General features: G+C 32.7%; 1 protein-coding gene across 1 annotated transcript; it reads right to left on the bottom strand.

Moving 5' to 3' along the window:
• Nucleotides 1-6,549: 6,549 nt before the first annotated feature.
• LOC132057399 (iridoid oxidase) lies at nt 6,550-12,891 on the bottom strand. Its single transcript, XM_059449992.1, has 5 exons — nt 12,722-12,891; nt 11,164-11,493; nt 10,035-10,367; nt 9,126-9,397; nt 6,550-7,359 (listed from the first exon to the last, which is right to left on the bottom strand). Exons 2-5 carry the CDS (start codon nt 11,462-11,464, stop codon nt 6,745-6,747), a joined length of 1,521 nt encoding a protein of 506 aa, XP_059305975.1. The 5' UTR covers nt 11,465-11,493; nt 12,722-12,891; the 3' UTR covers nt 6,550-6,744.
• Between the last annotated feature and the right edge of the window lie 388 nt (nt 12,892-13,279).

The raw sequence follows: 13,279 nt of genomic DNA, 5'->3' as shown, positions 1-13,279 counted from the left end.
CTTTCCTCCAACAGCTGACTACTTGTCAATTCTAGAAAAGATTGTTTGAGAAAAAGAAAGACATAATTAAGAGGGGAATTCAGAATCAATGAAAATCTGATAGACTACAACTCAAAGTTTCTCAAATAGTTAAAAGTGATGTACATTTTGTGAAATTTAGCCAATGGGAGTATATATAGAGAATATGTACCACAAACTTTTTTCCTAGCTGAGGAAGAGAATGCAATCCCAGTAATCAAACCGAGTCTTCTGGTCAACAATGACGGACTCAGAATATCACTATCCAAAAAAAACTGAAAATAAATTGTTCGTAGCTAACAAAATTTTCTAATAGTCCATCGTTAATTCGTCACTAAATAGGATTAGCGATAGATTTTTCTATTTAGCTACAGATTTACCCGCGATAATCCCTGTTTTTCTAGTAGTGGTTTTTTAAGTCATGAGTGCTCAACTGCCGTAAATTTACTATTGCTACTTACTTAAATTGGGTGTGCAGTCTATATATTTGTATGTTATTACTAGCTAGTTTTCTATAAAGAAATATTGTGTTTGTGTCCTGGGGCGAATTCAGGATTTAAATTTAGTGAATTCAACTTTTAAGATTCTCAATATTAAATTCATTGTAATGTCAAATTATTTCTATATAATTTGAGATAAGTGCGGAGGAGATGCGCAGATGTCCGAGTGAGGAGGTGTGAGAGGTTGATCGTGGTGGGCTTGAGGAAAGGGAGAGGTAGGCCTAAGAAGTATTGAGGAGAGGTGATTAGGCAAGACATGACACTTCAGCTTATCGAGGACATGACCCTTGATAGGAGGGTGTGGAGGTCGAGAACCAGGGTAGAGAGTTAGTAGGTTGTCGAGTGTATTTCTTTTCCATGCTAGGAGTATTAGTATTATTTTTACGTTTGTTTATTCTTAGATCTCTAGTACTACCTGATCGTTTCTTACACATTGTTTATCTTATTATCTTGCTGCTATTACTGTATGTTATTACTGCTTCCTTTTCATCTCTCCTTGAGCCGATGGTCTATCAAAATCCTCACAAGATTTGTGTGCACACTACCCTCTGCAGACCACCTATAAAATTATACCGGGTATGTTATTGTTGTTCTTGTTGTTGTATAATTTGAGATAAGTGGAGGCCTAACATTTCTTAACACGTCTTCCTAACTAGCATATTTTAAACGGAAAAGGGCCAAAATTACCCCTGAACTTTGGGAAATAGTTCATCCATATCCTTCGTTATACTATAGGGCCAATTATACCCTTACCGTTATACTATGGTCCAAATATACCCTTATGTTAAACGGCCTGCCACGTGGCATCATCCTAGACGCCCAGCCCATATCCCCCCCAAATAATTTTTTATCCACCAACTTAACCCAACCCGACCCGGATATAATTTTTTCACCCAACCCATTTTCTTTTCTCTTTTTTACTCTCTTCTTCTTCCTCCATGCCCAACTCCTCCATGTCCACCATCTCCATATCCTGTCAGTCATATGTTTGTGGGGTCAAGTTGCTTAAATTTACAGATTATATGTATTTCTCACGTAGAGCCAACAAGCTTAAAATTGTAAAAGTCAATGTTAATACAAGTCAAGTTTGTCATTGTACTATCTGAAATTAAGTAGTTTTGTTATAAATTAAACTTTTGGTCCAATCTTGCCCCGTCCTTAGGGAAAAGGCGCATATATAGCCTTCCACTAATGTTGCTGCAGCTGGGACGAGACTAAAATAAGCTTATAGAATTTGCTTTTTGCTGACTGGGGCTGCTTATTTGAATATGTTGGAATTGTATCCAGTAGACGATTTTACAAATGCTATTTAAGTCATATCTATTTTTTTCCGAGTACTTAATTTATAGTCAATATTGACAAACTTTAGACAAAAGTGTTGACTATATATTTGGCGATTCTGCGTTTGCAACACATTACTTTCATTATCTCCCTTACTCTTCCCCACATGGAATAGAACTTCACTTTCCTATCAGTAATTCTCACTATCTCCCCAACTCTTATACCAACTGGAATATTACTTTCCTTTCTTATCTCTACCTTTCAGGGAATAACTTTATTAATTCTTCGTTGCCTAAATGGTTGTCTAATGACATGGAGGAGCTGGGGTGAGGGATCGGAGATGGTGGACATGGAGGAGTTGGGCATGGAGGAAGAAGAAGAGAGTAAGAAAGAGAAAAGAAAATGGGTTGGGTGAAAAAATTATATCCGGGTCGGGGCGGATTAAGTTGGTGGGTAAATAATTATTTGGGGGGAAAAATGGGTCAAGGCGTGTAGGATGATGCCACTTGGTACAGCCGTTTAACATAAGGCAGATATTCGAACCATAAGATAACGGTAAGGATATAATTCGTACTTATAAGATAACGAAGGCATTTATGGAACTATTTCTCAAAGTTCAGGAGTAATTTTGACCCTTTTCCGTATTTTAAATTTCTACAAATATGATTTGAATACGGACGCAGGTTCCGGGGGGCGAGGGGATGTGTGTCAAACTTCACTTTCTGAAAGATAATTCATATTCTTGTATGAAGCCAAATTATTTATCCTAATTATTACTTTACGCTTTGATTTTTAACAGTACTCTGGCTTTTATTTTTGGGTATGATTCTGCAGTTTTTTAAATTTTTTATGTTGTGCATATATGAGGTCACTCAATTATGGTTTTTCCTCTTCAATTTTTTATAATTATTTATAGGAATGATACGAGAGGTTAACCGAACAACAAAATTTCGTCATTTTTTATAAGAATTACAATTTTGCAAAAGAGATTCGAGGAGGAAATCTGGGAATTTAACTTGTTTGGAGAGAAAAGTAAGTGTTCAAATAATATGCTTTCTCCCCTTATTTTCAGAGAATTATTTAAATCTAAAAACGGAATTCTTATTTATATTTTACCTCAATGTTTTTGCTTTAAATTTCCTTTATTTGAATTAGGTAATACTTTAAAAAAATCCAACAATCCCCTCATAATTCCATAGGCCGCATTAACTTCCCCATAATTAGCATTGTTAAAGATGGTACACACCTTCACAAAATTCCCAAAAAAAGCACCCAACTCATTGCAACTCTTCAATTAAAGAGATAACGTACCGATTCAAAAATCTCTTTAGATCCATATAATTTTGTTATTCTACCTTACTTCATCATTAATTACTTCTATTTTATCTCACTTTCTTAATTTTTTGTGAATAAAAAATATATAATTGTGAGCAATAGAAAAGTGATGTGGCGCCCTTAAGACATTTGAAGCAAGCTTATGTTTAATAACCTTGAATTATAGTTCAAAAAGAAAGGTTGGAATCTCCACACATATATGTATTTCTTAGTATTTTTTTTTTCATTCAATTGATTCGAAATTTGCTACTTAAGTTTCTTTTTTTGAATTTTATTTTCTTAAGCTCATGGGCAAGGAGTTTTAGAAGATGAAAGCGAATGAGAAAAATCATTGAATGCACATTTTTAGGGGTGTATGAAGAAAGCCGACAAATCGCACCAAACCGATAACCCGAGTCAAATCGAGAAAAAAACCTAACTAGTGGTTTGGTTTGGTATTGGAAAAGAAAAATCGACCATAATTGGTTTGGTTTGGATTTAACTAAAAAATGTCAAACCGAACCAAACCAACCCGACATTACATGTATATAAATTTTAAAATATTATATACTTAAAAACATTTATTTATAATGTAATTTATAAACATTTCTTAACTTTTTTCATAGTTTTTGTCTTTTAACATATTATTTCAAGCTTGGACTTAGAATTTTGAATGGTCCAATAAGTTTTGTAACCTATAGATGTTAGTAACTCAAATAAAGCTCAAATCAAAACCAATAAATATTAAACTAACAAAAGAAATTCAATTCTAACACTAGAAATAACAATAATGTTGGATATCGATTCTTAGTTTTGCATTGGTTTAGATAGTGAATACATAACTTAATTTAGTTTTTCTTTAATATTTAGTCATGTGATTAGTACTTATTCGTTGTACTTATTTTAACATGACTTGCTACTTTTAGATTATGATCATTTTCATTGGCTTAGCGATTTCATTATCTCTTTTGTTGAATATTTTAGTACAATATCATTACTCATCTCACATTTTGTGTTATTTTTGTAAGAAACACCTTAACTAGATAATATAATAGGACTAAAGAAATATGAAGTGCAAGCTATATATTTTGTATGAAGACTTTACCGGTAAAAACCCCCCAAAAAAAAAAAAAAAAAAAGAATAAAACGAAAAACCCGAAAAAATTCGAGGTTGAAAAACCCGACTTTTGCTGGTTTGGTTTGGTTTATAGATTTAAAAACCACAATTGATTTGGTTTGGTAGTTGAAAAACCTGAACCAATCCGGTCCATATACACCCCTATACATTTTGTTGAAGGATGGTACAAATAAGATGATCAATAGAAGATTTAAGGAGAATATTGAAGGAAAGATATATATATATCGAAGGTTGTTGTAGTATTACAACTTATTTAAAGATAGATTTTATTTTCATTGTTATATGTTCATCTCAATTGAATTATTATGTGTTTATCAAACAAAAGTTTAGATAATTTTTTATTTTTGTTTTGTTGCTCCTTTTCTTTGTATTTCTTTTCTTTCAGTTAATCTAAGGCTTATAGCATATTAGTTCAATTTTTTATGCATATTATTATTGTAATGTATCATTTTCTTTATCGAAACAAATCATCTAAGCTAAACATAGGGATTAATTTCATAAATTTAATAAGATTTTAATAACCGCACGGAGCGCGGGCCAATTTACTAGTTACCTATAAATATACATCAGGTGATTTAATAGTGTAAGACTTTCTTTGCTTAGACGATGTATATAAGTTAAATGCATCTTAAGTTTTGCTTTCCATGTGAAAATCTAGGAAATGTTTTTAGCTGGAACAGAGACAACTAGCAGCAGCATAGAGTGGGGGATTGACTGAACTCTTGCGCCATCCACAAGCAATGACCAAAGTGAAATCAGAAATTTCACAAGCAATTGGTCCTAATAAAAAGTTCGAAGAATGTGACATAGACAGACCCTATATGCAAGCCGTGCTGAAATATTCGCTACGTGACGTGAAGGATCGTTGCTTCATGAATTCAATTGGGAGCTTCCTCATAGTGTTTCTCCTAAATCCATTAGCATGGAGGAGAGTATCGGAATTACAGCAAGGAAAAAAAAAAACCTTTGAAAGTCATGCCAAAAAGAACCTTAAATTAATTAAGTGTATTTATAATACCTTAAATTAACTAAGTGTATTTATAATCATTCAAACCCAACACAACTAAATAATAACCCACAAGAGTCTTATTCCCCCAATTCCCTCAAACTTCAAACCTACGTAATAATAAGAGGATCTTTATGGGTAATTATTTAGTTCCCCGATCGGTTTAAATGAACGGGTTTAAAACCTAAGTGTGGATGAGAGGGGTATTTTTGACCCAAAATAAGTCGGAGGATATTTTTAGCCCTTTTTCCAAAGTAGAGGGGTATTTTTGACCCTTTTTCCCCTTAAATTAACTAAGTGTATTTATAATTTTTCTCCCGTAACTTGTACTATTGGTTTGGTTGAAAGTCTCTGAGATTGGTAGTAGATATGTTTGTTTACACTAAATCATGTAAATTTTGAAATAGTTAAATAATCTTAGTGATATGAGAATGCATGTTAATTAACCATGAATAAGTATTAAAAGTCTATGTACAAAACCATGATTAAGTGTTAAATGTCTATGTACAAACAGATGCTATGCATTTATTGACTTGGTATAAACACCAAATGAGAGTAAGTATTTACCATTTACATATTCCAATATTCATTCACACATATGTACCTTTTGGCCTATATGATACTTCCCCTGGAGGGAACTTTTGACAGAACATAAATAATCAAAGAAGATGGTTAGAACTTAAAATACGTTTTCATTTTTGAGTTTGAGCGAATTCCAAATTCTATCATAATTTGGGCGAATTCCAAGTTCTATCATAACCTATTTGCATTTACACCTCATTAAATCACTTAACTATTGCAAATTTATATGATTTGGTGTAAACACCCAGTCCGGATAAGTATTTTCCAGTTCTACATCCGCCCCTGACGTTTGATGAAGTCATAGCTTCTTTAAATCCATGAAAGCAATCTGTAAAAGTCCTGCCTGTGAGTTTTCTAACCATTAATTACTACCAAAATTTACATTTTTATGACTCGTATTTAGGGAGTTTCCATATCAGGCTAACAGGGACAAAAGTTAAAAGAGTAAGCCTAAAATGAGTTATATTGTGCAAATAATCCAGTTCCTTAACTATTGCTCCCATTGGGATTGAAATTTTTTATTTTTACCTAAATGAAAGTTTGTTCTAATGGGCTTTTATGAGAGGGACTATCCAAATGGACCAAAAGATGTCTTTAATGGGCCAATGTTTATCAAATATTTGAAACATCTGCATAACACTCCTTATATGACCACATAAGTATCTAATATGTCTAGCAAGTATACAAATGTATATAACGACATCTCAAAGTAAGCCAAAAATAACATATTGCATCTTGCTCAACATGATACATTACAATTTAATTACATTGTAAATTATCTTTATTCTCTTTTTGTCCTTTTTCTTTTTGTGTTTTTACACAGCTTTTTTCCTCATCACAATCTAGTATCTTAGAATTAGCCCTTTGTACATATCAATGTACATTATTATTAGTGATTGTCCTTGTTACCCTTTGTATGCAATAGGTATAGCCTTCAATGGAATTGCTTTCTTTAAAGTAATTCCCATTCTTTCATACATGTCCAAATCCACTGGCTTCACCCCATCAGCTAAAACCCAATCAAACTTGTGCAATACTGACCCTAAAGCCAAAGGCAACACACGTGAAGCAAGAGGAACTGCAGGACACATCCTTCTACCAGAACCAAACGGAATAAACTCAAAATGATGACCTTTATAATCCACCATCTTAAGTTCCAAGAATCTCTCAGGCATAAATTCTAGTGGGTTTTTCCAAGTCTTTGGATCCCTTCCTATCGCCCAAACGTTAACAAGAACTTGAGTTTCTTTTGGGATGTGATAACCTAACATTGTGCAAGAATCCATGGCCATGTGTGGGACTAAGAATGGAAGCGGAGGGTGAAGCCTTAGGGTTTCTTTGATCACCGCATTTAAGTATGGAAGCTTGTCTAAGTCCTCTTCTTCTACCTTATTCGAGGGGTTAATAACTCTTCTTAGCTCAGCTTGGACTTTTTGGAGGCTGGTAGGGTTGTGGAGGAGCTCTGCCATTGCCCATTCTAATGTGCTTGTAGTAGTATCTGTTCCTGCTGTGAACATCTCCTGACAAAAGGACAAGTCAATCTCTTTAATCTTAACTTCTATATACTGATAGAATATAAGATAGATATAGAGAAAACACAATTTTTATATACATAATTATATCTTCAATAACAAGCATATGTAATATTTAAAGAGAAAAACTGTATACCACCAATTAAGAGATATTGAAGTCTTTTAACACTAGCAGTTAGAAATTAAAGATACAATAATAAAAAGTGTCTTATTTTGTGGTAGGTTCAAATTAAAGTAGTCTCTTAAATATATAGTGAGCAGTTTTGAATTTTTAAGTTTGTCAAAAGTAAGAACTTACGATCTCCGTCAAATATAAAACAAACCATGTCTGTCAGATTTGATGGGAACTCTTAAACAAGGGAATACACATTTGGAGATGTAGTTTTTGCAATTTCTGCTATATTTAGTCTATTTTCTAGAGTTTGGTACAACTTCCGTTTATTTTGGTCTAGTTTTGGTGTTTAGTGCAGTTTTCTGTGTTGTGATTTCTAGCATTTGATGGAATATTCCTGATCTTTCTGGTTAAATTTATTTCATAGTTTTCCTCAAACCTAACTGACAGAGTTTGTTTAAATACTTGATGGAAACTAGATATGCCACTTTTAAAAAACTTAAAGGACCAAAACTATTCAGGATTATATTTAAGAAATTACTTTGAATCTAACCCAAAGATAAAGGAATGCCTTTTCAATTAAGTTTACTTGATGGAATTTTAATCACTAAACCAAGATTTCATTCCCGTAACTCGAGAGTGTTTTCCTTACTTGGTGTAAGCGTTTAAATTCAATATTTTTTGTCTGTAAATTTCATTAGTTCCCATTTAGTCAAATGGTTGACTGGAGGTTTTTTTTTAAATCCTATTAAATAGAACCACCACTCGAAGTATAGCTCAACAAAATAATTATTACGATTCGATGGTTGGCACAAACAATATTCTATAAGATCGAGGAAATATTTTAAATTTGAAATCGTTGGGTAATAACCATTATTATTGGAGTCATTTAACCACCAAATAAATATATAGGACAAAGAGGCGTGTCACTAAATCATGGAAAATTGTCAACTGTACTTCAAATCGTAAAAGAAACTCCATTTTTAATGAGCAAACTTTCATATGGCCGATTAGGTTACACTACTGGGAAATGTTTTTCCCACCAACATTCGGTGGGAAATTTATGCCATAAAACACGATTTTTTCACCTCATTTTCATCGAACTAAATTCACCTGAAAAAACGCATTACTTTTAAAACAGTTCCACTAAAACACTAGGAAACTTCATACTTTTTCCGTGTGAAAACACTATTATTTAAGTTTTTCCCACCGACATTCAAGCAATAAAAATAACACCAACATTTTTCATTGGAAATCAAGTGGAAAAATAGAGATTTTTTAGTACTGTTTCTTTTATTATTCAAAGAAAGAAAAGAAGAGAAAACTCATTAGAATTATGGGTAAAACTTCAGTATTCTAATAAGATCACCTAAAACATAACTAGATAGAGTTGTTCATAAAAATTATAAAAAATAAAAAAATAAAAAGGATTAGTAACTTGAAAATAAGACGTGTTATTTGTTATATAATATGTTAAAATATATTTATCGTCAAAATTCTTTTATAAAATCAGTATAAGTCAAACTTAAAAATATTTTATTATAACGTAAAGAGATTAATTTATCATCACAGTGAATATGCATTAGAGTTTTGCTTTTAGCACATTGATCTCAAAAAATTTGAGCATATAGAGAGTACTTACAAAAAGAATGACATTAATCGTTCGAGATGAAAATCTAGAAGGACCCTCCACGCCATCACCACGATATTGAAGAAGCACGTCTAAGTAATCCTTCTTCCTCTCTCCACCATTTTCCATATCTTCCAATCTTTCTTTAAGAAATCCGCCTGCGATATCAAATGCTCTTTTCACATGAAATTGTGTCTTTCTCCTAATACCTTGTGGATCAAGCCATCTCAACATAGGAAAAAAGTCTGCCATATTAGGTTTTCCTGCAAACTCGGTAACTTTTCCTGCATGTAGGGATGACAAAATTAGCCCATAAAAATATGATCTGTCTAGCCCATCCAAGTTTAGACAGGTTAATGATCGTTATTAACCCCATCATGTATTGACTCGTCCAATTCAGTCCATCTAAAATTGACCCATAAGGAACCTTGCCAAAATATTTTTTTAAAAAAAGGACTAGTAATTAAAGAAATTATAAGAAAACGAACAAAAAGAAATTAAAATATGATAAGAGTTGGGCGGGTTGGCTCATGACCTGTTTATCCCATCTTGACCCCATCTCATCTAAGCCCAAGTAACCTTTAGGCAGGTCAAATAAGTAAAGAAATTTAAAAGGAAAATTACAGTTTAATACCTTTGGGTGATCTAGCTAGCAAATGTATAGGGTTTGTATATTTATACTTAAATATACATATACTATACTTATAATATACATATCAGTGTATAGATTTTATATATTTGGGCTACTGCCGGTAATTAATTTTGACCAACGGTACATTTTCGTAAGAATTGGGCTGGTTGGATTATGACCCATTATTTTGATGGTCCCTCTTTAGATCATCTTGACCCAGCTCATCTCAGCTTAAGTAACATTTTAATCAATTCAAATTCAGCTTGACCCTCCTATTTGACACCCCTTACCTGCATGGTAAAAGAACTTTCCACCTCTATCCGATTTTGGATCCAATAAATCCTTTGAGAACATAAGGTTTCCAATTACGTTAAAAGCCATTAAGAAAAAGAATCTCCCAACATCAATGGAAGTTGTGCCATTGTTCCCTCCATCTTCCATGAATTTAACCATTTGATCAATGCATTTTGTACGTACACCTCTCATGGCATCGAGGCGACTCGTAACGAAGAACTCCATCGTGGATAATCTCCTTAACATACGCCAATGTGGACCATATTGATTAGTGATGAGTGAACCCTCATTTCCAAAATCTCCTTTCATGGCTTCGTAAATCTTTCTACCTGCGACACCCAAGAGTGTGGCCTAGCGGTTAAATTTTACTAAGATAGTTTTATTAACTAATGAAACATATGAAAATAATGGAAGAGGAGGGTTCAAGTTTCAACATATTCTAATCAAAAACACAAAAAGCCGAGGTAAACACAAGCTGATATCACCATTATAAAAGAACTTTTGGTCCTTCAGTTATTGGCAAATACTTACTTTAGTCCTTCTAATATCTGATTAAGTACATTTAACTTGAATTAATTAAAACGTGAACTTTTGATCCTTTTCTAGTTTCTAGTGAATATTCACAAAATTACCATAAAGTTTAACAGTTCCACTAATTAATTACTCACATTTGTTATGATAAGTTTGTGTTATTATTTCATACGTAAGATACGGTAATATAGTTCTAAAAATAGTCCAAATATAACATACTTCCTATATAGAGGGACAAAAAACATATTTTTCAGTTAATCAAAGGTTAAATAATTTTAGTAAAATATCACAAGGACCAAAACTAAAATTTCTCAATAATTGAGGGACTAATTGTGTTATTATTCCCAAAAAATTCCTATCTGCAAAGTGTGTGAGTGCTGCCTAAAGAATTGATGAAAATAGTGAAAATCAAGAGAGATCAAGTTGCAAATTCCACTAAATACAAAAAAGGACGTGCACATATAGTCGTGCATATAGTTGGTGAAAATCATGAGAGATCAAGATGCAAATTCAACTATATACAGAAAAAAATCCATATATAGTCTAGGTACATATAAGCTGAAATCGTCGTTACTTGAAGAATGAAAGTCATACCTGCAAGCACCATGTCATGATTCTTGAACATTTCACGTGCCACTTCATTTGAAGAAATAACCACAGTGCTCATTGAACCTAACCAAAGAGTCATTATAGGACCATGTATATTGGCCAGTTTTGCAAATGATACATGGGGTGCAAAACCTGACTGAAAAATGTTGGTCACTAGTTGCCACCACCGTGGTCCTGGCGGCAGCCGCCCGTATTCTTCCAGCCGCCGTTGTTGCCGCTCGGTCACCATAGCCCATGCTACCCATGCAATTAAAATTAGGACCAAACCTAAAATTTCATACTCCATTATCACCTTTTTCTTTCTTCAACAACAACCTGCATGTCAAAGGAAAAAAAAAAAATTAGGGTTGTGATTCTTCATGTCTGCTTTTAATTAATTAAAAAAACTTTTGTTCTTTTCTTGCTATTTTCTTTTTCATCATATTTGACCTATAAATGGAGGCAAGAATCCATAACATCCAGTACTGCATTGACAGGTGGTTAAGTAAAGATTTGAGAATCAAGTTGATTAAGAAAGGTAGGTTTTTAATTAATCATTAGGTTCTTTGATAAATAATTACAGGAATTTGACACATAAGTTTTTTAATGGTTTAAAGAAGGTATTAAATAACTTGCACAAGCAAGTCATGTAATATTAGTAATTAAAACCAAATGATAATTAAAAGTGTAAAACTTTCATTGAGAATTCGAAATTTGATGAACAATCTTTGAAGTGTTAACAGTATCCATTGAGATTAATTCGAAAAGGGTAACTCGGTGCACTTAACTTACAATATGCACGGGGCCTGAGAAAAAGCTGAAGCATATTGATGTTTTATGTACGCAGTCTTACCTTATTAGTTATTATGTAACTAAATATATTATTCTCTTCGGACAAATAAAAGCCCTCCACGACAGCAAAACAAGAATTATTGGATATATATAAAGGGTACCATTAATTTAGTATCATTATTGACAACCAATGTAACCATGTTTTCTTAAAAAGGTCCACTAATGTATTATCACAATATCTAAGAAATTAACTGCCACTAATTTTGTTTCCAATGGAAAAGAAGAAATGAAAATTGTCAATTTCTTCTCAAATGCATAGATGAAGTGAAACAAACACATTTTTTTGAATTCAAATGGAATGATAGAGCTAATTTAAGAAGGCGTGGTGCAACTATACCAAAAATCAAACATTAGGAAGATATATATTATTGTGATTTTACCCTTTCAATATGATAAGCAGTGATAAAGCCAGAATTTTTATTAATGACATTCAACTTTGATAGAAATAGACTAGATCACGCTTATATGTCAAGTCAAAGGGATTCAACCATATGTATGCATTATTATTAAACTTGTACTGTGTGCGTGTGTGTGTGAATAAGTAATTTTTATGAGAAAACGGTATCATTTGAACCCCCTAATTACTTCCAGGTGGCTCAGCCCCTAAAGAGAAACTGAAGAAATCTGGTAATTTGCCAGAAATAAAAATTAAAAGTTTCTAAAACAAAAGATGATTAAAAAAAAAAAATAAGAACATAAAATACTTTAATACCTTTTCTTGAATGACCACCTTGAGTTTTTTCCTCCAAAAGCTGACCAACCTGTTAAATTCCAGAATGAATATGAGCTCCCTAAAACATATTTGTTTGATAAGAAAAAGAGAATTAAGAATGAAAATCTAAAATATTATTGATAAGACAACTCAAAGTTTCTCAAATGTATAGTTAAATGTGGTGTTCTGAGATACTAATTAAGCAGCAAAAAGATTGAGGAATCAACCTGAGTGATCTACAAATTCTGTGTTTAGCCAATGAGAGTTTTTATAGAGAATACTAATTAACTGGGGAAGATGCAATCCCAGTAATCACCAATTAATTAACTATATAAAATTTGTCACTTTTGATGAAAACAAAGCAATATCGCATCTTCTATTCTTTGGTTAAAAATCTAATTTTTAAATTTTTAAATTTGTGGATTTGTTTTAAACCCCAACAACAACAACATACCAGTGTAATTTCACGAATAGGATCTAGAGAGGGTAGGATGTATATGCTGACCTTATGGACCTTTGTAGGGTAGAGAGGCTTTTTTCGATAGACCATCGGCTCAA

The sequence above is a fragment of the Lycium ferocissimum genome, chromosome 5 (assembly GCF_029784015.1).
Source record: "Lycium ferocissimum isolate CSIRO_LF1 chromosome 5, AGI_CSIRO_Lferr_CH_V1, whole genome shotgun sequence".
NCBI classification, from domain to species: domain Eukaryota; kingdom Viridiplantae; phylum Streptophyta; class Magnoliopsida; order Solanales; family Solanaceae; genus Lycium; species Lycium ferocissimum.
The sequence above is the reverse complement of the archived record's forward strand: the minus strand, read 5'-3'. Positions and strand labels throughout refer to the sequence as shown.

Bases quoted from the DNA above. Each gene is read 5' to 3' on its own strand.
- LOC132057399 (XM_059449992.1), bottom strand. From the start codon at position 11,464: ATGGAGTATGAAATTTTAGGTTTGGTCCTAATTTTAATTGCATGGGTA. The intron at 10,368-11,163 runs GTATGACTTTCA...TGGGTGTCGCAG, and splicing joins TCATGACATGGTGCTTGCAG to GTAGAAAGATTTACGAAGCC. The intron at 9,398-10,034 runs GTAAGGGGTGTC...CCCTACATGCAG, and splicing joins AAAGTTCTTTTACCATGCAG to GAAAAGTTACCGAGTTTGCA.